Source organism: Sarcophilus harrisii, chromosome 5 (assembly GCF_902635505.1).
Source record: "Sarcophilus harrisii chromosome 5, mSarHar1.11, whole genome shotgun sequence".
Lineage (NCBI taxonomy): Eukaryota > Metazoa > Chordata > Mammalia > Dasyuromorphia > Dasyuridae > Sarcophilus > Sarcophilus harrisii.
This window is the reverse complement of record NC_045430.1, coordinates 114,403,359-114,429,888: the sequence shown is the minus strand read 5'-3', so window position 1 is coordinate 114,429,888 and position 26,530 is coordinate 114,403,359. Positions and strand designations below refer to the sequence as shown.

The window sequence follows — 26,530 nt, the reverse complement described above, 5'->3', positions numbered from 1 at the left end:
ATATTTATCACTCTTGGTGCTTACTTTACCTCTTCACCAAGTCCCAGTATGAAAAACTTCTACTGAAACACAAGTCATCTATCATGACTCATTTCCTCGAATGTATAAGTTGACAGAATCAAAATTTAGGACTTCTACCTACCACAATCTGGTGCAGATTCCACAGATGGAGTCACCATCCATCTATAGGTGGACCCTGTTAGGAAGGAAGCTCTCCTTTACTTCCTCCAGGAACAGAAAGTGCTACTGTATTCTACCCTGGTCACATTACAACTGGAACATCATCTTCAGGTCTGGGTACCACTGTTTGGAAAGGACATTGAAAAGTGGGAGAGAATCATGAGAGGGCAACCAAGATAATTTCTTGAGGATGTGCTACATGAGGATAAGTTGAAGGATCTCAGGATGTTTAGCCTGAAGAATAAAAAATTCATAAGTGACATAATTGACTTTAAAGTATTTTATAGTTTGTTAGGTACAAAAGGGATCAAATTTGTTTGACTTGACAACAATAACCTTGCCTGACAAGGGACGTATGGCCTCACTACTCCTCAAATTATTCTGCCAGTCTTATCTTCATCTGAGAGGAGTGGAATCCAGTCAGATTAGAAGACATGTCTAATTTAGTGTAGGCAAGGTCACACTGGATCAATATCAGACCCCCTTTTCTGAGACTAGTTAGCACCCCTTCTTGGTCCTAGCCAATAGTATTTGTTTTCTAGGAGAATTTCCATTAATAAAATAGTTTTAAAAGAATTCTGATCTCCTGAACAGTACTGGAGAAGGAATTTGATATAAGTTAAAAGATCACAAAATGATACACTCTTCCAAAAAAAAAAAAGCCCTCTAAATGTATTTGATTAGAACTAACAGTTCACATCAAGCTTCCTGATATAAAAACGTGATGAAGAGGAATGTCACCAGATACATCAAGTTTCACAAAACACAGGGGACAATATTGTCAACAGAATTGCAGATCTGGCTCATCTGTAGATAGAATTTTCCTTAGAGGGAAAGTAGGTGATTTATCAAAAACATGCCCACCACAAGATGGGGACATGTGACTTTCGATTATTAGAAGGATGATAATGAGGTTGTTTTAAAAGTTCATTCTAGCTTGCAAAGATACTTATCTACCTGAGACTGGTATGAAGCATGGAAATTTCAGTTGAGTGTGACAGTGACAAATCTCAAATCAAATCTCATGGTTAAATGGGTTGACTGATTTGAAAGATATTGTACTGGTACACTCAAAAGGAATTCATAACCAATTAAATATGTGGAAGAAAAAAAGAAAACATTGTAACACTAAGAGTTAAAACATTTGAGTTTGGTGAATGAAAAGGTCACTAACTATAAGAGCTATGTCAAAAGAACAAATAGGTTGAGGAGTTAAAATCATCAAATCCAGAAAATTTGTATGCTAGAATATTTATATAACACTCAACTGTGACTGCCAAACTATTCATTATCAGGAAACTCTGTAAGATCATGGAGAAGTATTTTAATAATGAAAAAAAATTATGTTCCAATTTTCAAAAAAAGGAAGAGAATGGAATCTGCTCTCTATTGTATTTATTTTTCCAATTATACAAAAAGATAGTTTTTGTAAGATTGAGTTTTAATTTTTTCTTCCTCTTTCCTTTACATCTCTTATCCCCAAGACTGCAAGCAATCTAATAGAGATTATACATGTTACAATCATGGAATCTGCCCTCTAGAGATCATTGACTATGTCCAAATTCCAAAATCAATTAAAGGGAAGATAATATAAAAAAAGGAGCTGTAATCAAAATCAGCCAACAAGATTTCACCAAATCATGAAAAACAAATCTCATTTCGTTTTTGACAGATATAGCTGGATAACACTGTAAATTTTCTTTAAAAAACAAAAAAACAAAACTGATAAAGTCTCATTTGTTCTTAGGGCTAAAATAGGAAGATGTGATAGACTAAAGAAACAAGTCTCTTAATGTTACTTACAATTTTGTTTTGCACAAATTCTTCTCGTGCTGCTTACCTCACTTTGTATCAGTTCAAAACTTCTCACAATTCTCTGAAATAATCTCTTTTAATATAACTATTCTAATACATTCACATATCACAAATTCTTCAACCATCCCTCAAGTGATGAGCATCACTTTAGGTGCCAATTCTTTTCCTTTTTCCATCCCATTCTCTTTCAGGGATACTTAGTGTTTGACTATTCTCACTTGTATTACCTTCTCTATGTAGAACTATCTCCTCTTATCCCTATTGATTTCTCTGTTAAGCATGCTGTGTTTTTACCCCAAACTATTTATGTATTCAAATTTTTTTTGTTTTAGATAATAAGAATAAGGTTCCTCAACTACCCTCTTACCCTGCTCCTTCTTTTACTTTTGTCTATACTTAAAATGTTTCCCTCTCCATTATGAAAGGAAATTCTACTCACTTCTTCCTCCTTTCAATAGTAATGAATTTCTTTTACCTTTCCTTCTTTTTATCTTTGTAAAACTTACAAGATATAACCAATCCACATTCTGGGGGTTCTGTTTTGCTTATTTAACTTTCTCAGTACCCTTTGAAGACATTAAAGTTCTGAAGGGACAAATTTCTTCTCACCCTTACCCGATTAAAATGTAAAAAAAAAAAAAAAGCATCACCACAGAGCTCCTTCCAAATGATCAAAACATTTAACTTTTGAGGTCTCTGTTGTGTTTATTTTTCAAAGTTTTTACTCAGCTAATGATTAAAGCTCCATTTTCATTTGGCAAGATTTCACTGAGTTTTGCAGGGCAAGCTATGTTTGGTTGTAACTTCTTATCTTCTGAACCAAATCTCTCATCTGGGGTAGAAGCTGCTGGGTTTTAGGTGATCCTGACTGGTTTTTTGGTACTGGAATGGTGTTTTTCTGGATGCATGCAGTACTTCTTTTCAGCATGAAAACTCTAAAGTAACTCTTGATCTGGAATATGATTTTTCTGGGGTTTTCCTTTTTAGAGTTTCATTTAGGAGGTGATTGGTAGATTCTTTCTGCCTCTAACAAACTCTGTATACAATAGGTTTAAGGAATTTTCATATAAGATTTCTTGAATATTCTCTCTAGGCTGTGTTTTCTTTATCATGGGTTTCAGTGAGCCCAGTAATTTTTAATTTGTGTCTTCTCCTGTTTGCAAAGTCAGATGTTTGTATTAACAGATTCAATCTTTTAATGTTCCATAGTTTGTTCTCTGGTGAAGTCATTAATTTCTTTTTGGTCTCTGAGGAGACTATAATTTGGGTAGGTTTATTCTTTTTAATTTGAAGCTATTAATTCTCTTTCCAATGCTATTTTCCAGGGCTTTTATTATTATTATTATTATTATTACCTCTCAATTTCTTCTAGATAATCTAGAACAGAACAATGGATCTAAAGCTAAAGACTCTTAGTATTTGTGTGACACTGAGCAAACTGCTTAACTGCTGTTTTGCCTTAGTTTCCTCATCTGCAAAATTAAGATAATATAAGCACTTGCCTCATAGGATTGTTATAGGAACCATATGCTCTATTTGTAAAGTGCTTAGCCCAGTACCTGGCACATGGTAGATACAATAAAACTTTTATCATCTTGCCTTCCTTGCTCATTGATTAAGTACTTAAATGTACTATATTTTTATTTACCCAATTACATTTAATCTGGTTCAGTTTTTCACGTGCCTTATTGATGCTGGAAGAGAACTGGACACTTCTGCTCTACAGCGTCTTAGGATGGGTTTCTAACCATGGAAGGTCATCAGTTCCTGTTTCAAACAAGTCATGACAAATCTTTAACCAGTCTGGGTGTATCAGAATAGGGGTGGCTTGTTTGTCCATTTCTTTACTGTGGCCATGAGCTTCTGTATGGCTTTGAGTTGTTTGTGGGCAGATGAAGTCACTGTAATCTGCCTCTGATCATTTCTTGATCATTACTGGTCTGGGACAATTTCTAGGTTTTTTGCTTTTGTAGATAAAAAGAAACTGGTGAATTCTGTCTCAGTTTAAGAAGACATTTTGGCCAGTAGCCCCAAGTAATTTTTTAAAAGTTAATTTGGCATTTGGTAAATAATGTTGTCTAAATCTTTTGACAAGAAAAAGTTTTTTTTCCCCCTACAATCAATCTTCCTCTCCCTTGCCACTACTATCAGCCTAGTCCAGGGGAATACAACATTTTATATATATATATACACGTTTTTATCCAAGAATATATGCTAATTCTTTCATTTTAAGAAATAGGAGCTAAAAGTCCATACTAACACTTTCATGAAGGGATACTGCATTAATATTCATAGTTAGAAGACCAAAAAAAACCCCAAACACCCTACTATATTTCTGAAAAGTAAGATTTCAAGCTTGCAACAAACCTCCTATTATAATGATGGACATTAAAATGGAAACTTCCATCAGAAATAAGAGACCCTAAACAGCAACTTCTTGATCTTAACTAAGTTACCTAATATATGTAAGGCATATGATAAATGTTAAATTGCTAAACTATAGAAATCCTTCATCCTATGTTGTATTAAAGAGATCTGTAATTCAAAAGAATTTGCCAAAAACTAAACAAGAACTTCTGACTACCCCAAAAAACTACAGCATTGTGTTTGCTAGGATTATCTTTTAAATCTTAAAAAGACTTCAATTCCAAGTATATAATAGATAGCTAAGTCTCAATCATTTAAAATGAGGTGTTTTGAATTTCAACTTTGAGACCACATCCCTGATCCCAGGAAGAGCCATTTATTTGCACATCAAGTTGTTTTGGAAAGATTCATGTGAATTAAGATTATCTTTTTTTTTTTTTTTTTTTCCTGAAGGAAATAGTGTTCTTGGCTTTGTTTTGAAGTTGGCTCCCACACATCCTCAATTCTGGCTAATTTTCAAATGGACACATGTCGTAAATCCTCTAAGTGCTAAAAAGTTTTTGTCTAGATATGAGCCATCTGCATCTTCTTAGCATGTCAATATTTCAATATATGCTAAAGAAATAGTAATATTTTGATAACTTAAGGTACAATATATAAAAAAGGGCCTTTGTAGTGTTTTTAGATTCAGCTACGGTTACCATTACTAGAGAGAGCTAGATTCTGGCCTACTATTAAGATTAGCTGTGGTAAGAGATAACCAGGTTTCTAAAAAGCTTCTTAATGATTGTTCAACCAGTTGGATGAGTTGAAATTGATGGTATTACTTGATTTATGCTACATTCTATTATTCTTCTAGAACAGAATTTCTTAACTTTGTTTTGTATCAGGCAACCAACCCTTTGAAAGTCTTGGGAAAGCCTTCCTCCTTGGAATATTTTTAAGTAATTGCAGTAAACTAGAAAAGGAAGTAGAGACTACAAAGACTCTTTTGCTTCAAAAAGAACAGGTAATATCCTAACTGAGAAATATCACGCCTTAAAAAAATTAGAGAATGCTCATGTCGGGGAGGGAATGGAGGAAAGGGAAGGAAAAAAATAGAACACAGGGTTTTGTAGGGATGAATGTTGAAAATTATCCATGTATATATTTTGAAAATAAAAAGCTATAATTAAAAAAAAGAAAAAAATTAGAGATGAAAGAACTACTTTTCATAATTATAGTGAAGAGCAAAATTTTGATCCAAACAGACAGCAAAGTGGTAAAAAAGACTGAAGACAGGAAGATAAAGAGTTCAAATCTGGTCTCAGGCACTTCCAAGCAAAATAAAATTGATAGGGTAAGAACAGAAAGTGGGGGTGAGGATGAATTTCTGTATGAAACAGCTTTAACAAAACTGTACAATATAACAAATAGATAAGATCAAGAAAAATTTCCCAGAGAGATTAGTTGTCAAAGAATAGGATCATATTCAAATGGGGAATCACAAACTATCACCCAATAAATGCAAACTTAATGAAAGAAATGCAAAGTGTTGCAAATTTGACATTTCATTCAAAATTCATAAGCCTGGCAAAGATAATAAAAGATACAGTTTATATTATACAGGCTAACGGAAGATAGGCACACAAATATACTATTAGTGGACCTATGAATTGGAACAGACGATTCTGGAAAAACAAATCATTCATTATTTGTAGACCCAAAGGTCCCATTACTATACATGCAAAAAACCAAGCAGGAAAAGACAAAAATAAAGACTCTATATGTATCAAAATATTCAGAGTATAAATTTTTGTGGTATTGTAAGGAAAACAAAAATTCAAGCCATTTCCCCACAAACTAGAATATGAACTAAAATGGTATATAAATGAACATAATGGAATGTTAATATGATATAAGAAACAATGAGTAGGAAGAATTCAGAGATATACAGGAAGACATTAACTGATACAAAGAAAAAGTCAGAATCAAGAGAAAAACACAGAACATGACTACAATAATATAAATGAAAATAACAAAAATAAAAGAAAAACTGAGTAATATACTCATGACCAATCTTAATCATTAGCCCTGAACATATGATAAAAAGAAACCTCTCTACCTTGCGTGGAGAGCTGAGTGGACAATGAACGTGGAATTCTGTTTCTTTCATCAGAATTAAAGATTATAGTAATTCTTTTTCTGATTTTTCTTTAATGCAAAGGACAATTCAAGGGCATCCTACAAAAAGGATAATGGCATTCCCTCAAAAGATCATGATACATACACAAAAGTTAATAACATTTTCCTATTAAAAATATGTCATACCACACTGGCTAAGTTACTAAACTGATAGATGGGGAACGCAATAGAATGTGTCCTAGATTTCGATAACAACAAAAGTTTATCAAGCTGTTCTGACAGAAAAAGGCAAAGAGGTGTGGGCTTGAACAAAGCTGCTTAAACTGTGGGTCACATCCCCATATGGGGTCATGTAAAAATTTGGCAGTTGTAAAAGGTATCAAAAATTCTGTGAAGATTTAATTCTTTTTATTAAAAATGCACATTTATCTCATTTAGTATGCAAATCTGCTTGTCTTTAATAAATTGGTAAAATTATATAGATACTAAAGAATTATTTTAAATAAATTTTTTCATGACTTACTATCAGTAAATGTTTGATTTGTATACCTATATTATTATAGACCTATATATATCCTAGTCTGGTAAAAATTTCTCAGGGGTGGGGAGTGTTTAAAGAGTGGAAAAAGCTTGTCAATAGTAGAAGGGGATTCCAGAAGAGATTAACTGCCTAGAACCAAAGAGTATTCATTAAAGGTTGGATGTAAACCTGACAAGTCTTTGAGAAAATGGCTTCAGAGATCTAAATGTGGTCCTATGCTATTTAACACTTCTGTCAATGACTTGGTCTTAAAAACAGATGGCAAACTTTTAAAATTTACTGATGATATGAAACTGAGAAGGATAAATAACACACTGAATAAATCAGAAACAAAAATATCTCGACAAGCTAAAATCATCATCTCAAATATTTAATTATAAAAGTTAAGTCTTATATTTAGTTTCAAAGAACCAACTTCACAGTACAAGATGGAAGATGGACAGTCAGACAACAATTTGATCAAGATCTATACAAACTTGGTAATTCTATAATGATAGCTTCAAAAGCTGACTGCAATCCTGGACTGCATTATGAGATGGATAGCTTCCACGTATACCAAAGCAATAATCCTTTTGTACTCTTATCTGTTTATATCATATTTGGAGTATTTTGTTTGGTTTTGGACTATACTTCTTCAGCCACCTGTCAAAAAGGTAGATTTCAAAAAGGGTAATGAGAAGCCAAGACAGTAGAGCAGCAAGAGTCAGTACTACAAGATCGCCCCACTCCCAACCCTAGCTAGAACTTAACACAGATTCAGAAAATGCAATAGACTGAATCCTGATGGGGAAAAAGTAACAAGCCCTGGTCATGTAAGACAAGAAAAGAGAGGTCTTGGTCTCTGAAGATTGGATCTGGTCAGGAGTCCACTGGGTAGAACACTCTAGTTCAGAGAGAGGTTGTGCAATTGGTCAAGAAGGGGTCCTAGATCCATTCTGAATAGCTGGCAACTGAGAGCTTTTTTGCTCAGCCTCCAATTCTGGATTACTTTCAAGGTAGAATGAGAAGCGGGCCTTTTCCCATGATTAGCATTGGAGTAGGGAGCAGCCCCGAGCTGTATACCTAGGAATGAGAAGAAAGCACCAGTTCAAAAATAAACAAATATTTATGGAGCACTTATGTGCTAGGAACTGTACTAAACCCTAGAGAATATAATATTTAGAGAGAGTCCCCAGCTTAAAAGAGTTTACAATCTAAAGAAAGAAGATAATCCACAAAAAGAATTTAGAAATGGGGGAGGAAGGAGATACTGGGCAAGGTGAGGGCATTTTATCAGGTGGAGCCAAAACCAAGCAGAGAGCTTAAAAGTCCATTAAGGAAAACTGGGTAAAGTTTGATGCTCTACCCTCCAGCCCTCCAATTATAGAACAAGAAGACTGAGGATAATGGGAAGGTGAAGAGTATAGAAAGGGCAATTAGCAGCAGCTCGATAAGATTTGGAGTGATCAGTAGACCCCTTCATAGAATTCTGAAGTGGAATAATAGGGCAGAACAAAAGAAAGCCTGGAGTTTAGTCACTCTGAACCTGCTGGCTACTTTATTGAAGCTGAATTCAGTAGTAGTCAACAGTCTCAGACCCAAGACCAGTTCAAGAACTTTTGAGAGCACTGATGAAGGAAATAGCATCCCAACTTTGCTCTGGAAGCACTGAATGCTTGCAGTTCTCTCAACCAAGGGGGGCCTGAAGATCCCAGAATAACACAATATTTGACTTCAAGAAATTAGCAAGAGGGACTAGACATTCCCTCTGGAAATGCTAAGAGCCTGACCCTAATTTCAAGGCTGAAATAGAAAAATCAGCAAACAAACCAGAAGAAAATCCCACCACAAAAAGCTATTATGGTGACAAAGATCTTCAAAATGCAAACCAGAAGAATGACTTTAAAAAAATGATAAAGCCAAGTCTCAAAGATAAACACAGTGTTATGCACAAATTCAAAGGAAACTCCTGGAAGAAATAAAGCAAGAGTTTAGAATTGTTTTTGTAAATAAAATGAGTGTATTAGAGAGAAAACTTGGAAATGAAAAGAGAATTATAAGAAAAAGAACCAAGAACCAATAGCTTAGCCACAGAAACATAAAATTTAGCTCAAATATCAAACTCCTTGAAAATTAAAAGTGACTAAATATAAACTAATGACTCCATAAGACAACATGAAATTGAGACAATTAAAATAAAACTGAGACAAAAAAAATTGAGAAAATTAAAATTGAGACAAACTAAAAAAAAAAAAAAAAAAAAAAAAAAAGGATGGAGTAAAACTTATGTTCAGCTGAAGCAAAAGTGTTGAGGTATGGGAATAGGGGGAGAGGTCCCCTCTGCTTGGAGCTTCAGGTCCAATACGAAAGAATTCTCAAACTCTGAAATCTGTGGCAAAAAAGGATTTTTATTGTTCATTGAGAAGGAGGTTCTCTTAGTGGGCAAAATTCCTAATTAAGAATTTGGCAAAGGTGTGTTAACAGAACCCTGGTTATATGGGCAAATGTTGGCCTAGGGCTGGGAGCTTTCTGGGCTAATCAATAAAGGACCATCAGACAGAGATCTCCAATTAAATAAAATCTTAACTGGGAGTTTGAAGGCTTTTTCTCAGAGTCTGGGAATTCCCTGAAGGGGATCTGGACCACCCCCAAAATGGAGGGTGAATTGGCCAGGATCTCTGATAAAATGAATCTACTTGGGAAGGGATTGCCTGGGAAGGTATGGTTTTTCCAGGGAAGAGCCTGAGATCCCAATTACCCTTCTTTTACAGGTTAAAGGGGATACAGTTTTAGGGTTCACTCCTATCAAAAGGGGATAGGGATATAAATCATGATCCTTAGACAACACAACAAAAAAAAATGTAAAAGAAATAAACAAGAAGCATACATTTTGATGAAAGATATCAGTGATAATGAAATAATAGTAATACTAAACATAAAAAAGTCAAATGGCATATATATGAATATTTTAAAGAAAAGTTAAATAAGTATCGGAAATAGTAAAAAAGTGGGGAAACTCAATTTATCCCCTTCAGACCTAAGTGAATCTAACCAAAAATTAAACAAAAAGTAAAGGACAGTAATAAAATTTTAGGAAAGTAAGCTATCATAAACCTATGGCAAGATTAATCAATGAAAACAGAAAGGAGTGTATCTATTTTTTTTTTTTAGCTGTGGTTGTTAACCTCACAAAAGTTGACTCTATTTTAGGGCATAAAAATCTCAACAAATGAAGAAAATCAAAAATACAAAAGGTATATTTAAGTACCACAATTCAATAAAATTATATTCAATAAAAGTCTCCTTAAGTAAAAGTAAAAATTTAATTAGTGATCATCATTAAGGATGGGTGGATCAAAGATGGTGTCACAGAAGTTATTCAATAATTTTATTCAAGATAATGATAACAAAGAAAGGGCATACAAAATACACCAAAGCTATACATAGAAGAAAATCAACTCCCCTCCCCAAACTAAACAAAACAAAACAAAAAAAAAACAAAAAAAGCACATTAATAAATTGGAATGCAATTAATAACAACAATAACAATTAATAATGATGGAAAGAAATCTATAGAAAGCAAACCCAGAGTAGATTCTAAAAAGTAGGGTCCCTGCACGAGCCCACTTCGCACTATAAGTGCTTTCTATCCTTTAGAAGAGGTCAAATCAAAAATGTTACCCCAAACCTGATTGATGCTTAGGCAAAAAGTTCCAACTAATAAAGGTCTCAGGTTTTCCAGTTGCCCTCACCCAGCATCTTGAATACCACCCCACATGCTTAGCTATATATTTTTCTTTAGTTATTTAATTTTCCCCCATTTTAACATTTGTTTTTAAAACTTTTGAATTCCAGATTCTTTCTCCCCACCCTCACCCCCATTGAGAAGGTACATGTGAAGTCATGCAAAGCATTTCCATAATAGTCATGTTGAGGAAAAAACAAAACAAACAAAACTACAGATTCCCCTCCACCAAAAAAAAAAAAAAAAAAAAAACTCAAGAAAAATAAAATTTTAAAAGTATGCTTCAATCTGTGTTCAGATACAATTAGTTCTTTCTCTGAGTATAGATAGCATTTTTCATTTATAAGTCCTTCAGAGTTGTCTTGGATCATTGCATTGTTGAGAATAGTCAAGTCATTCACACCTGGTGCTCTTACAACATCCTTCTTACTTTGTATTTAGTATATTTCACTTTGTATGTACTCCATCATAATCACACTACAAATTGTTTAGCCATTCCACAATCGATGAGTACCCTCTCAAATTCCAGTTTTTTTCCTTGAGAGACAAGAGCTTCTATAAATATTTTTGTACACATTATGTCCTTTTCCTTTTTTAAAATTTATCCTTTTTTTTTTTTGTCCTTTTCCTTTTTAAAAAATCTTTTAGGATATATATGTGGTAGGGGTATTATTAAGTCAAAGGGCAAGCATGGTTTTTATAACCCTTTAGGAATACTTCCAAATTGCTCTAAAGAATGGCTAAATCAGTTCACAATTCTAATAATGTATTAATGACTCATTTTTCCCACATTCCCTCCAGCATTGGTCATTTTTTGTTTTTGAGCCGACAGCCAACCTACATTTCTCTAATCAATAGTGAGTTAGAGTACTTTTTTAAAATATGACTATAAATAGTTCTGATTACTTTATCTGAAAACTGTCAATATCTTTTGATCATTAATCAGTGGGGGAATGGCTATGATTTTTATAAATTTCACTCGGTTACATATATTTGAGAACTGAAGCTTTTATTAGAGAAACTTTCTCTCTAAGAATTAGACAAAAAATTTGATGTGGTAAGCATCAAATAGAGTTGTTAAAAATAATAATATTCTGATAGGAAATAATTTTTTGCTGATGTGGAAATCATAACTGTATCACCTATCAGTGTACAAAGATCAAAATTTGTACAAGAATAATAAAAATGAGAAAAAGATATGAAATGCAACAAAAACAACCTTAACTTTATCCATTTAAAACTTACCAATTTATAAGCTTCTGGTAAATGTGAAAGTGACAATAAGGATTCCTGTTATCTAAAGAATTGTAGATCAATTGCCATAAGGAAACAGACCATAAAAATGCAAAAACTATTTCTCTCACCAGACCTTTGATCTCTTTCTAAGTATAAGAGCAATACTTATTTAGAGTACAAATTTAAAGAAGTAACAAGAAAAAGGTGGAAGATTATGAGCAAAACATGAGAACAACTATGAGGAAAACAAGTTTATAGAAAGCTTAACAAGAGACTCAAGCAAAGAAATGCTATAGGCACTTAAAAATGAAATTTGAAAGAAGAGATGGGAAAATATAAAGTATTTCCATTTTTCAAAAAAAAAAAAAAATCAACCATCAATTTATAATGGAGCCACCAAATTTAGATAACAAGAATTTTAGGTGTGCTATATGAAAAACAAAAGGGTACTGGCTGAGATGCGAAGAGCAGGTAAACCATACATGAGATTCCCTACTGATAGAATAAAAATTTTTAGCCTGAAGATACCCTACTCCTTTAAGTATATAAAAAGAAAAAGGATGCCAAAGGCATGGAAAAATATCTTAGATCTTACTATTATCCAAAAAAGGTACCTGCAGAAATATCAATAATCAACTCAAATATCTACTTTTCTATTTCTAAAAGTTTTACAAGAGTAATCTACATTTGCACTGAAGGCATCTTTGATAGATACAAAATGGAAAGAGCCAACATTTCATAAACTTTTATTTTAGATCAGGCTAAAGTTTTACAGTTATACAATGACTAAAAGGTAAATAGAATACACGATCCTATTTGACTATTGTAAAAATTTGACCTAGTAGGATAAAACACTATCTTAAAAGAATTTCTCTAATAAGGCTGTCACTCATATATAGGCTCATACAAATTTGCTTGAAAGGTGCAAAGATGAATTGATCCAATGATCCATTGAATATAAAGCAAGGCATGAATAATGGAGGCTTTTGATCAGTTTACCAGAGACATTTGTCACTATTGCGTAAGAGGTCCAATACAGACTCCAAATGGAAAAAGAATTCCTTTTATATGGTAAGGTTCTTCAGGTATGTTCTTGTTTACAGATAATGTGCTGAATGCATCTAATTGTGTTAATAGGCTTTTTAAATATGGTCCAAGGGAGAGTTAACTGTCTACATGGAAAAAAGCAAGCAAATGAAGAATGTGTATCGTCAAGACTGACAGGCAAAGTTGGGTGATATCCTGGGCATTACTTGCTGTGCCAGGCCATCAGCCCTTAGGAACTAATTAGGCTACACAGTGTTGGTGATTTAAAGCATAGATAGCTCCTGAACATGAAAAATAGGAAAAGGGATAGGCTAAGTGCACTAAGGTCTGCTTTTTAGAAACTTCTATATAAACCAATGCTAAGAAGGGAGAATAGTTTTTCAAACCTAACAGATTTTTGTTTTTATTTAAGAGTAAGCAGTTGTCATTGACCTAGCTATGTCCTTACTTGTACTTGTAAAAAAAAAAAAAAAAAAAAAAAATATATATATATATATATATATATAATATTTGCTGTGCATATTTAATAAAAAGTTAGTTATTATCCAAAAACTATTTCAATTATTTTCTTTAAAAATTATTTGGAAAGCATGTATCTGCCTCATGGATATATAATCCTTTCAGATCCTGAACTTGCACCTGAGACCAGTGTATAGCTTGGCCTAAGGAATTTGTTAGTCAATAGAGTATTATGAGATTGAAAATGGGATTGTGGCTTTCTAGGATGGGGGCTAGCAGTCATGAAGAAAGCATTACTGGGGTGCCCAACATTAATTCCAAGAAATTTTGGCCTCTGGGATAAATTTCTCCAGTGATAAATTTCTCCAGTGATAAACACTAGAGCAAAGACCCAGAAGATTTGGGGGACTGGTTCTGATGGAGAAGGAACAAGATGGCAAAAAAAAAAATAAAAATCACACCTCTATGTTATTCCTTGCCAATTATTAATTACTACTGAGAAGCGATTGCCTGAATAGGGGAAGAGAGGTTAGGTTCCAACCCTAGACTTATTTTGTCCCAAGAAATTTGAGCTATTGCAAATGAAGTTCAATTTGGGAATTTGTGGTAGAGGTAGGCTGTTTATATACAAATAAAGAAAGAATAACTTCCTGACCCAGATCCTCCCATTCTTCTGGGTTCCAACCTGACATCCCAAATTGGCATATGAAAGATAAACCCAATAGCTATGTCAAGACACATTCTGCCACGGGACAGTGAATTGAAAGAAATTGAGAAATATTCAGAAAAGGTAATAAACTGCTTGCAGGCTAAACATTCTCTAAAAAGAAGGCTTATGGGCTTGGCTGGTTTTTTATGAGCAATGAGTGAACACTGGTTAGTTACTGACACTGATTTCATAAATTTGGGGAATTCACTGAGGATCCCCATTACAAGGTTGTTTTAATACCATTTACTGTAGGGATAAGAGTTTTACCTCTGTTCTTATGGTTTCTGGATGGAAATCAGGCAGGCTCAGCTCCCTCAATTCCCTGCCCTTACTGCTTCAATTCAGGATGGTCTTCATTATGTGAATGAGTTGGGGATCTTTGACTGGCTTTACAATCCTGATTGAGTGAACAAGCTCCTATTCCCACAGAGGTTTAAAGCTCAGCTCTTAAAGGATACTTATTCTTTGTGGAAAGTTGTTTGCTATAAGTCTTTCCTATTTGTTATTTTTCAGATTAGATGGACATAATTCTGAAGTCTAGAATATTAAAGCTTCTTGAGGGCAGGAATTATACTTTGCCTCTTTTTGTATCTCCAGTGCTCAGCACAGTAATTACTGCATACTAGGAACTTAATAATATGTTTATTGATTGATTGAACCTAGAATGGATATCCTTAAAATTAAGCAGGTCTTGAGGGAGTCACAGATAAGGAGATTGTTGGCCACCAGCCCTTAGCAGCTTGACTAGATAGTAATATTAATCTAAATATTAGAAGATATTTCTTCTACTTCCCATGGATTCTGATTTCATGGATTTTAAAGAGCCATCAGAGTGAGGATAAGATCTCCAAATTCATCCAATTTTTTTTAAACAATTAGTACTGGGAGGACCCATGCCTGAATAACAGTTTATTGGGCAGAAGAAAGTGTTGACACTCTAAAAGGCCAAATACTCAAAGGAAGCCACGTGATCTTGATCACTAAAGGCACCAATCAGATTAGAAATAGAATCCTCCTGGAAATAGGAGGTTTTGTGAGAGTTACTACAATGGGCAGAAAGAATACCATCTCAATAAAGTTGGGATGACAATTGGTAATACATACCAAAAGGTAAATCAGCCTCAATTTATGGTAAAAATGGATTTGTTGTAATCTGGCAGGAGGAATGGAGATTCCCATCTGGAGATGGGAAGCAACCCTATTTGAGGGTGCTGTTTAATCAGATCCATCTATTAGAGTGAGGAAAATTTATTAGTTTTGGTAAATTGAGTGGCTTCTAATAAATTTACCAAAACTATGTCATACTGTTAGCAAAAGTAGAGCCATCTCCCTAGAGGCATTCCTGAGATGTTCATTCTCACAGGAGACATGAATTTTAGTAATGTGGCAGGAACCAGCAACGTGCCACACACAGGCCCATCAGTACCAAAACCTTCTCATGGAGAAGTTACCGAACTCCTTGGAGGTAAGCTACTTCCCCTGGCCCTTTCGGCTTTGGCCACTTCAACACTTGCCTGGAAGGATTTGGACACTTGGATCATACCTCAATATGGTTACATATACAATATGGCATTACATACACTCATTACAAACTTAGTGTTAAACGTTGTTCTCCAACTAGCCCCGCTCAGTTCTAATAAGTCCTTGATGGATTGGGAGAATTCAGACCATCCTCCTAGTGCAAGAGTTGTTATCTTTGTGTCTGTTAATTTATTTGATATTGTTTAACATATATTGGAATACTTGCCATCTAGGGAAGGGGGTGGAGGGGAAGAAGGGGGAAATTTGGAACAGGTTTTGCAAGGGTCAATGTTGAAAAATTATCCGTGCATGTGTTTTGAAAATAAAGAGCTAGGTGGCGCAGTGGATAGAGCACCAGCCCTGAAGTCAGGAGGACCGGAGTTCAAATTTTATCTCAGACACTTAACACTTCCTAGCTGTGTGATTCTGGGCAAATCACTTTAACCTCAAATGCCTCAAAACCCAGAAAAAGCTGTCCAAAAAAAAAAAAAAAAGAAAAAGAAAGAAAGAAAAAGAAAACAAAAAGTTTTAATAAAAAAATTTTTTTTGATGTTTTGAAAATGAACCTTTTAAATTGGTTTTCACTAAATTCATTTAAAAACAATGCATAAAGAAATGTGTATTTTTAAAAATTAATATACATGTATAACCAGAAAAAATAAAACAATTAATTTTCAAAAATAAATGAAGCCAATAATTCTGAGACGGGGTTGACAGACTTCACCAGCCTGCCAAAGAAATCTATGACATAAAAAAGGTTCAGAAGCTTTGTCCTTGCTGAGCTCTCAATAAGCTGGGTAGGTAAGAGGTTGGCTGGTAAATCAGGAAAATGTTGCTTGACTGATCCTTCTACATATAAGAGAAAATGTCAAGGGCTAGGCCAGAGGACTTCCAGAGGAACTTGAGAATCACTACATTTTCAAAAACAGAGTAATTCTACTCAACCAGGAATGAATGCATCTCTGCTGTGAGGAAGAGTTGCAGCCAAACTCCTGGAGGAAATGAGACAAGGGAAGGGGGAGGGAGATATCTTAAGTCAAGAGATGAGTTTCTAAGTAAGGGCATTATAAAAGCTTAGTTTATGCCTCTGGATACAAATCTGCAACTATGTTGGAGTAAATATGTCCTTCAAGTCCAATTTCTGGTTATCTCCACCTGGTGCCATCCATGTAGTATTATAAATCGAGTGCTAGACCTGAAGTTAGGAAGATTTGAGTTCAAATCCTATCTCAAGATATAGTTACTAGCTCTGTAACCTTGAGGAAATCATGTAACTTTCTCTCGGCCCTGTTTTCCTGACCCTATAAAGCAGAAGTCACTGTCACAGCTATTTGATGGAGTTACTGTGAAGATAATAGAGATAGTCAAAGAACATTAGCATATATATATATATATATATATATTATTGACACAACCCAGCAAAAGCTGAAAAAGAATTTTCATTCAAAATAATTACAAAACACTTAAAATATCTGGGCACTGACCTAATGACACATTAAGAATTTACGTGAATACAACTGTAAAACTTGATAAAAATAAAGGAATGCTTAAGTAACTGAAGAAATAGTAACTATGTCAACATAATAGATGATTCTATCTAAATTAATTTACAAATTTAGTTTTATACTAAAACTATCATTTTAGCATCATAGAACTAGGAAAACAATTACAAGATTTAACTAAATAACAAACAGTCAAGATCATGAAAGAAAATAATGAGAGATGAGAGGGGGATAGTAAGAATAAAAAAAGGACTAGCAGTACTAAATCTCAAATTAAACTATAAATCAGTATTCAAAAGCTATGTGATACTGGATCAAAAACAAAAGCTGATCAATAGAAGAGACTATGTAAACAAGAAATAAAAACAAGTAAACCTATTTGCACAGTGTTCAATAAACTCAAAGACATCATCAATCAGTCTGAGGCAAAGGCTCCTTATTCAGCAAAAACTGCCAGGAAAACTTCAAGGCACTTTGACAGAAATTAGGTTTAGACCAACATTAGACTCACAAAATATAGTTAGAAAAATTAGAATAGAAAGATAAAGAGATATTTCACACTATGCCTAGGAGAAAAATTTTCAACTAAAGAGAAAAAGGGCAAGTCAATAAGCATTATTTAATTTCCTACTATGTGCCAGGCAATAAAGTTAAATCTGGAGATACAAAAAAAGGCAAAAACCATTAATGCAGTTAAAATAGGAGGGAAATAACATCTATGCTGCAAATTTCCTTGGCAGCTACTCCCCAATATATAAGCAGTCAAGACATAGTAGTAGTCATTTCTCAAGGGAAAAAAGAAAAGCAAACAAGCTTATGAAAAATGTTCTAAATCAGTAATAAGAAAAATGCAAATGACAACAACTCTGAGATTCAACCTCACATCCAATAGACTGGTAAAGATGAAAATGCAATTCTTGGAATGACTCTGGGAGAAGTCACACTTTTGCCCTATGAATTGAACTATAAAGTAGCTCAATAATTCTGGAAAGCAATTTCAAATTATACCCAAGTCACCAAATTGTACATACTTTTTTTAGTTTATAACATTCATTTTATTTTTAAAAAATAAGCTTTTTATTTTTCAAAATGTATGCAAAGATAGTTTTCAACACTCACTCTTGCAAAACCTTCTTGTTCCAAATTTTTCTCTCTCCCTTCCCTGAACAGCAAGTAATACAATATAGGTTAAACATACTTCCACATTTATTGTGCTGCACAAGAAAAAATTAGATCAGAAGGGGAAAAAAAGATGAAAGAAAAAAAATAAACAAACAAACAACAACAACAAAAGTGAAAATACTATGCTTTGATCCACATTTAGTCTCCCTGATTCTCTCTCTGGATGCAAATGGCTCTTTCCATCAAAAATCTTTTAGAATTGCCTTGAAATATTGTTGAAAAGAGCCAAGTCCATCACAGTTGATCATCACGTAATCTTATTTATTTGTGCATATCTTTTGATAACATGATCCCACTACTAGGAATATATCCTTTTTTTTTTTTTTAAAATAATTATAACTTTTTATTGACAGCACCCATGCCTGGGTAATTTTTTACAACATTATCCCTTGCACTCACTTCTGTTCTGATTTTTCCCCTCCCTCCCTCCATCTCCTCCCCCAGATGGCAAGCAGTCCTATACATGTTAAATATGTCACAGTATATCCTAGATACAATATATGTGTGCAGAACTGAACAGTTCTCTTGTTGCACAGGGAGAATTGGATTCAGAAGGTAAAAATAACCTGGGAAGAAAAACAACAATGCAAACAGTTTACATTCATAGGAATATATCCTGAAGACCACTCCCCAAAAGAAAAGACACAAGAACTGATAGCAGCATTACATAATGAAGTACTAAGTACTATAAGAAATGGCAAATAACAGATTTAGAAAAAGTTAGAAAGACATGTATGAAGTATGCAAATGAATTTTTATGACTATAATAATGTAGGGAAAACAAACATGAAAGGCTACAGAACTTTGATCATTGCGGTAATAAGTCATGGCTTTAAGAACAATGATGAAATGTGTTATACTTCTACAGAGGTGATGGATTCAAGGTGGAATCATATTTTCAGACATAGATAATGAATTGACTTGCTTTTTAAAATTTTGTTTACTTATTACAAGGCAGTCTAAGGTATGGCAGATGGAGGAATTAGTGGATACATGATGCAAAACAAAGTGATTTTGTTAATATTATGGTAAACTTAATATACTTAGAAATAAACTATGTAAGTTTTATGGTTTCCTACTTAATTCTTTTGTTGTTTACATGCTGAAATGTTGACATTTACTAGGTTTACAATAAAAACTAAGTTTTAAATACTCATACAAAAGGAAAATAAAGATCTATGACTGAAAAGGGTGGTCCAGTCATATGGCAAGAGCAAGGGGTAATTGAAAGAATACATGCTCCATTGGTAAATATGCAACATAAAAAAACAAAACAAAACAAAACAAAAAAACCTAGTGGAAAGTCATCAGCACATTGAATGGACACCTTCTACCAAAAGCAGGTTAGATTTATGGGAGTCCATGTATTTCAGAAACCAAATAATCAGCAAACATGGATGAGTTTTGATCTGTATTACTGGAAGAAATCCTCACATCAATGATCAAAGAAAATATTGCTGAAAACACTACTTACTTCCCACACTGTGGGAATGTGTAGAATACATCTTTTAATGTATTCTAATCAATTATATGTAATCATCACATTATAACATATTACAAACCTTTGTATATCTATGAAATTTCTCCCTACTAGACTATAAATTCCTTGAATATAAGAATTGTGTCTTACTTCATTCACCTTTGTAGCCTTAATATTTATTTGCTTAGTACAGTAAATTACAAAAATACAGTATTTTGTTTGAGGAACGGAGGTATGGTATTATTCAAATACACGATTCTGGTCAAATGCTAAAAAAAAATGAATGGCATTCCAGATTTTTATATTGGAAAAAATTACATTCTTTATTATCCAGAATCTTCCCAAAGAAGGAAAAACTTATTTCCAAAAGTGCTAAGGGAAAAATAATGAAGATCTGGAAGATCTGGCTCTGGATTCTGGGGACCTAGATTTAAAATCTGGCTTCTACTATTATAACATATGTGACCCTGGAAAAAAAGTTAGTTACTCTTAGGAGGTTGAATTACACAATCTCCAAGATCCTTTCCGGTTAGAGATTTATAATATTGTGCTACAAATGTAGCCTTTCTGTGGATAAAAAAAAAAAAATTTAACAAATCTATTTTTCAAAAAGTCTAGGCCTGAAAGTAGAAATTTCTAAACATTTTAAAGAAAATTATTCTTTTTAAGAGAAAAAATGACAACTTTAGGAGAGATTATATATATACATGCACATAAATTCTTTATGAGGTGAGGGCATTTACAATTAAAATTACTTTGGGATGTGTGGTGTTAACATTTTTAACACTGATAGTAGTAATAATAGCAAACATGGTACGAAAGGAAATATTTTGCAGGGTGAGAAGTCAAAAAAAATCTACTGGAAGCTGGTCTGAAAAGCTGGTCTCAGACACTCCCTTACCACATGACTGAACAAAGTTACACTCTCTAGCTTTAATTTTCTTATAAATAAAATAAATACAGTAATAGTGTCTAAATCACAGTATTGTTTCAAGGATCAAATGAGAAAATATAGAGTATTCCAAAAGTTTTAGTGCAGTTTTAAGTTATTAAAGCTTTTAGATAAGTACTTTAAGTTGCTTGGCCATAAGCTAGAGTTTATAAGCAAAATCTATACTAACCCTATACTAAATCTTTTGTGATACCTTGTATCTGGTCAAGCATCTTAGAGTACTATCTAAATGTCAGCTATTATTATTTGTAAAAGACAAGGCAGAGAGGGATTTAGTCAACACACTGAACAACAGCCAAAACAGGAGGCCCCAGTTTAATAAGATTACCTCTTAATAGGGAAAAAACAAACTCATCATAAGAACAACATAGGAGAAAGTATGGCTTAGTTTATGTGCAAAAGATTTGGGGCTTTAGTGGCTTACAAGATAAAAAAAAAAAAAAAGTTAATTAAGCTGCATTAAAAAAATTAATTAAGCATCATTAAGCTACACTAAGAATCTGTCCATAAAAGGGAGATGATAAGATGCCTTGATCAGGCTACCTACCTTTGTCTAAGAGGTGAAAGGCTAAGAAGGACAATGATGAACTGGAGAGCAACCAGTGAACTGTTTTCAAAAGAGTAAGGATAATGGACACATGCTGTATAAGTTCTACCTGAAGGACAAAGAATGTTTTAGCATGAAAAAGACTACTTGGGGAGCAGGGTGCGGGGAAATGGAAGAAATTTCGTCCCATACTTACTTACACATTTCTACTTGAAAATAAAAGAAAATTTAAATTCATAAGAGTAAATTTTAAGTTTGTAGAAATAACCAAACATTTCAACAGAGAATGTTTTGATAATCTATTCTGAAAAATGGGAGAGGCAAGAATTGATAGTGTAACTAAAGATAGAGAATATATTATATCATAAAATTATTATATTATACTATATTTTATTTTAATACATTATAGTATTATCTATATTATAATATATTGTATCATTTACATTATAATATTATGTTATAACATCATCTCATTTGATCCATTCAATAACCCTGTAAGGTGGATGCTATCATTATTATTTTATAGTTTAAGGAAACTGAGGAAGACAGACTTGCCCAGAATCATATAGCTAGTTAAGTGTCTTGAGACCAGATTTGAAATCAAATAATTAAAAGGTAACATATACTTCATAACTTATATCCATAGTGCTTTAATGGGTGTAAGCACATCCTTCATAAGAAACTGAGGAAGAGACAGTCACAGGTCCATGAATATTACTTATATATAAAGTCTGAATTCATATTTATGGATTCTAGTCTGCATATTCTTTCTATTTCATCAACTTGATTCTCTGCAGTGTGGAATAAGATTCCATTTCTTTCAAGGTCAATATTTTTAGGATTCATCTCTTTTCAAGAAATCTACAAATGTGTATTTACCCACATATCACATTACTGAATAACAGCTTTTCAAACACTTGCTAATAACTCCATTGAAATTCCTGCTTCTTGGTGAGGGAGCAATGTTCTAATGTTCTCTTTCCATTTTGAAGAAGAGAGTTAGCTATAATTTTTGTGCTATGATGTTCATCAAGATTTTTATTTAGACCCCAAAAATGTACTCTCTGAAAAGGATAATTTAGAGCACCCAAATCAAAGACAGAAAATATGCTTGTTATAAACAGAATAAAACTTCTGAGCATACTAGGAAAAAAAAGTAAATGATGAATAAGTTATACCTCAAGTTCAAAAACTGGTGAATGCCAAACATCCCGGTAATATTCAGAAGACACAGGTAGCAAGAATTTTCTTATGTTTTTGTTTACATAAACAGAAAGACCCTCAACGTCATGTTATACATTACTCATATGAATATATGCTTCAATACGGATTTGTTAATGACAGTAGTAATGTAAGGTGTTTTCATTCTAATGTTATAGCCTATTTTTAATTTTGTCTTAAGTATCATAAAAATACACTGGAATTTCACTAATTCTGTTCTCCACAGAACAGAATTCAATTATGGATCTCTTCCAAGACAGTTTGTGGGAAGGTTCAGTGTGATGTATAGAGGTAGAAAAATGGTGAGGAGGGCAAAGGGAAACAGTAGGGAGAAAATACTAAAAAGTACAATGTTGGAAATTATAACTACAAGCTACAAGCATAGTAGTCAAAGTTAAAAATGGATTTTCACAAAGATTATATAAACACCTAGAAATTTAAACCACTAGAGGAAAAAAAGCTGTAAGTAGAAAAATAGACCAAACAAAAATAATGACTCCTTGAAACACAATACTAGAACAAAGTCAAAAGATAGAAACATGTAGGAAAATCTTATCTTAGCACAAAAGACCAGGAAAATAGGTCAAGAAGAAAAAATTTAATAATTAGACTCCCTAAAAACAATAATATAAAAACATCTGAATACTGTTTCAAGAAATCATAAATGAAAAATGTCCAGATCTATTATAGGAAAAGAAGAATCCACAATCATCTCCTGACAGAAACCCCAAAAGGCCAGTCACAAGAATTCCACAGTCCAAATGTAGAGTTTTCATATCAAAGAGCAGAAGTAGTCATTCAGATATGAAGAAACCACAGTCAATACACCACACAAAACCTGGCAGCCTCAACCTCAGATGAAAGATACTGAAATCTAATGTTTCAGAAGGCAAAAGGTTCAACAATGTCTTATGCTCAAAAACTATAAAGTAAGAAAATAGAGCATAATGCTACAAAGGGGGGGGGGGGGAATTGAGATTTAATAGAATAGAGGGCTTTCAAGCATTTTTTACTTAAAGATCAGAGCCAAGTAGGAACTTTGAATTAGAAATACAAGCATTAAGAGAAATTTTGCAAGGTAAAATTTCTGATATTTGCAAACACTGTTGATGATGGTAGTGCTAGTATTTTAATTAGGGAAGGGAGAAAAGAAATAAGTGTCTCTCTTAAAAACAATAATATCTTTTACTGTAAGAAATGCCAAAAAAATATGATTTCAGAGAATTCTGGGAAAAGTTTTATGAATTGATGCTAAGTAAAGTAAGCAGAATCAGGACAATCTGTAGAACAATACTTAAAAAACAAAAAAACTTTTGAAAAATCTAAGAACTGTGATCAAATGAGCAACTCTAGAACATTTATGATGAAGCAAGTTGGCCACTTCCTGGACTTAAGGTTAACAGTCAGACATGCCTACCATATGGGTTTGTTGTGCTTTGATTATGTTTATTTGTTCCAAGGGCTTTGTAAGAAATAAAAAGTGAAAGAAATAAAAGAAAAGTGAAAAACTAAAAAAGTAAAACATCTGGTGATATTATCCCTATATAAATACAATTTTAACCATTGAATCAATACTGTAATTTGGATAACAAATGTTTCACTGTTTAAAATCTTTTGGAATCTAACAAACATTACAAAATTAAAAATGAAAATGACTATTTCTTCCCAAAAGAATGTTCTGAAATTTTTTTGAAAGAAGTTTTAACATTTTCATTAGTTCTAATTACTTAAATTTAAATTTGCTTTTTAAAAATCAGAGCTTTTTTAGAAAAAAAATGTTTTTCCCTATACATTGAGAAAAAAAATCACATCCACAATACTGCACCATCATTCCCAGCACATAACAGCTTGTTATTTTTTCACAATTACATAAAAGATATATGTACTAGGGGAGAGAGGAGAATGAGCATTTATATAGTGCCTCCTATGTGGCACTTTTATTAATCTAATTTTCCCCCAATTTGACTTTTACAATCCTGTAAAGTAGGTGCTATTACTATCCCTATTTTACAGTTAACGTATCTGAGGCAAACATTTGCCCAAAATCGCATCACTATGAAGTATTGGAGACTACATTTGAACTCAGACCTTCCTGATTATATCCACTGCTCTACCAGCTGTCTCTGAGAATGGAGAAGGAACAAGCAACAGGAGAAATGCAAGGACAGAGCAAGTAACCTGCTTTTGAACTTGAAAAACTTTTTTCAAAATATTACAGAGTATTTTTGTACTCAATCTAAAAATATGATTTCCTTTATAAATGTCTCTGACTTTCATATAACCTGATGTGGTGAAAATAAAGCCACCTACTAAACTGACATGCTTACACAAGATAATAATGCCAAGTGAAACCCCCAGTTTCAGAAACTAGCTAGGAATTCAAGTGCTGATTCATTCTAATCCCAGAAAGAGAAGTGGGAGGGGTTTGAATGTAAAAGTCATCCAAAAAAATCTTGCTAACCCTTGTGATCCAAAAGTCAATTAAGCACCAAGTTCCAAAGAGAGGTCTGCATAATATTACTGTCAGGAGGCAGTAACAACTATAAAAAGACAAGATAATTAAGATATTACTCATTTCTTTTCAAAGAAAGTTATCTTCCCAAAAAGCAGATGTTTTCTATCCTTGGGAAAAGGAGCTTTTCCATTTCTGTGCCTCGGTGACACATTAATTTTTTTATATAAAAATATGTTAAATCAACATAAAATTAAAACACAAGGACTTCCAAAGATTGTGTTTACAATGACTTTGCAAAAAGGGCAAGTAGGGGGAAGAGAAGCAATGGCAGATAAGGAAGGCATGGACTCTAAATTGCAATACAAGTAAAAATCAATTAAATGCATAGGAGTAAAGGCCACTATCCATTTCTAGGTGAGTAGAAGGAAAAAACCAAAGGAAAAATGATGGAATTAAAAGAGTACGGCTCAAAAAATAATTTTGCACTTGAATTCAAAGACCTTGGAGATTGTGTTTTTCAGTCTCTGCAGCAGGATAAAAGCAAAAATTGAGTTAACAATTTATAACTGACTCTAAGAATGACTTGTAGATTTTTAGTTTTAAGATCTGAAATATACAAATGATGCAATCTCATTAAGAGATGGAGTGCAACAAATAAGGGCTGGGGGGAAATGTTATGGGCCTGGCATTATAAACCTAATCACAAGGACTTTTTAACTGAAAGAATAAGAAGAAAGCTTTGTTACATATTCATCCAGTTAGATAACAGAAAGTAAGTACAATAAATTAAGAACACAAGTTGAGATAACCAGAAATTCATAGGAGACAAAATACAGGAAGGGAACCAGCTAAAGTCATGGCTTCATATGTCTATATGAGGATTCATGAAAAAGCCTAGCATGAATAAAAACAATTGAACAACAACAAAAGAGGGAAGTAAAAGGAAATAAGACAATATAAGGCAGGTGGAAATAAGAGTGTGGAAGATTTATGAGTTACAATTTTATTCAATAGGAAATAAGAAACCACAAGTTTTTGATTGACACAATCAGAATGGTTGGTACAATAGGAAGATTTCTTTGGTGATAACATCACCAAAGTTGTACTGCAGAGACATGAAGCCTATTAGAAAGCAATGTAAGTTATATGGGAGGGGGAAAGAGAGCAATACTGAGGAAAAATTTGATGCTGTAAAAAAAAAAAAAAAAAAAAAAATCAATAAAACTTAATAAGAGCTTAACTGGGAGTTAGAGACAGTGAGCAAAAGTACATATAGGTTAAGACAAAAGCTACAGGCTGCAGCCTCCATAGTTCAATTAGACTGAAGAGGTAACTAAACCAACAAGGGCAGAAATGGGCAAACATTTTTGGTAAGGGAATATTTGGAGCGAACAGTGAGAAAAGAAAGGCTGAAGTATGAAAACCTCTGACAAGCCTATATAAATAGTGTTAGAAAGGAGAGGGGGGA

The 26,530-nt window shown here is 33.3% G+C and overlaps 1 protein-coding gene across 25 annotated transcripts in view; it reads right to left on the bottom strand.

The window, feature by feature from the left end:
- The window catches only part of PLEKHA5 (pleckstrin homology domain containing A5), a 192,457-nt gene that overhangs the window by 152,962 nt on the left and 12,965 nt on the right, over nt 1–26,530 (bottom strand). Inside the window, exon 4 of one of the 25 annotated variants that reach the window (XM_031938407.1) lies at nt 5,517–8,089. The exons of the other annotated variants lie outside the window; for them this stretch is intronic. Within the exon in view, the coding sequence (XP_031794267.1) occupies nt 8,053–8,089 (37 nt within the window). The 3' untranslated portion in view covers nt 5,517–8,052. Of the gene's footprint in view, nt 1–5,516; nt 8,090–26,530 lie in introns of those variants that run through there. 25 annotated transcript variants of the gene reach the window in all.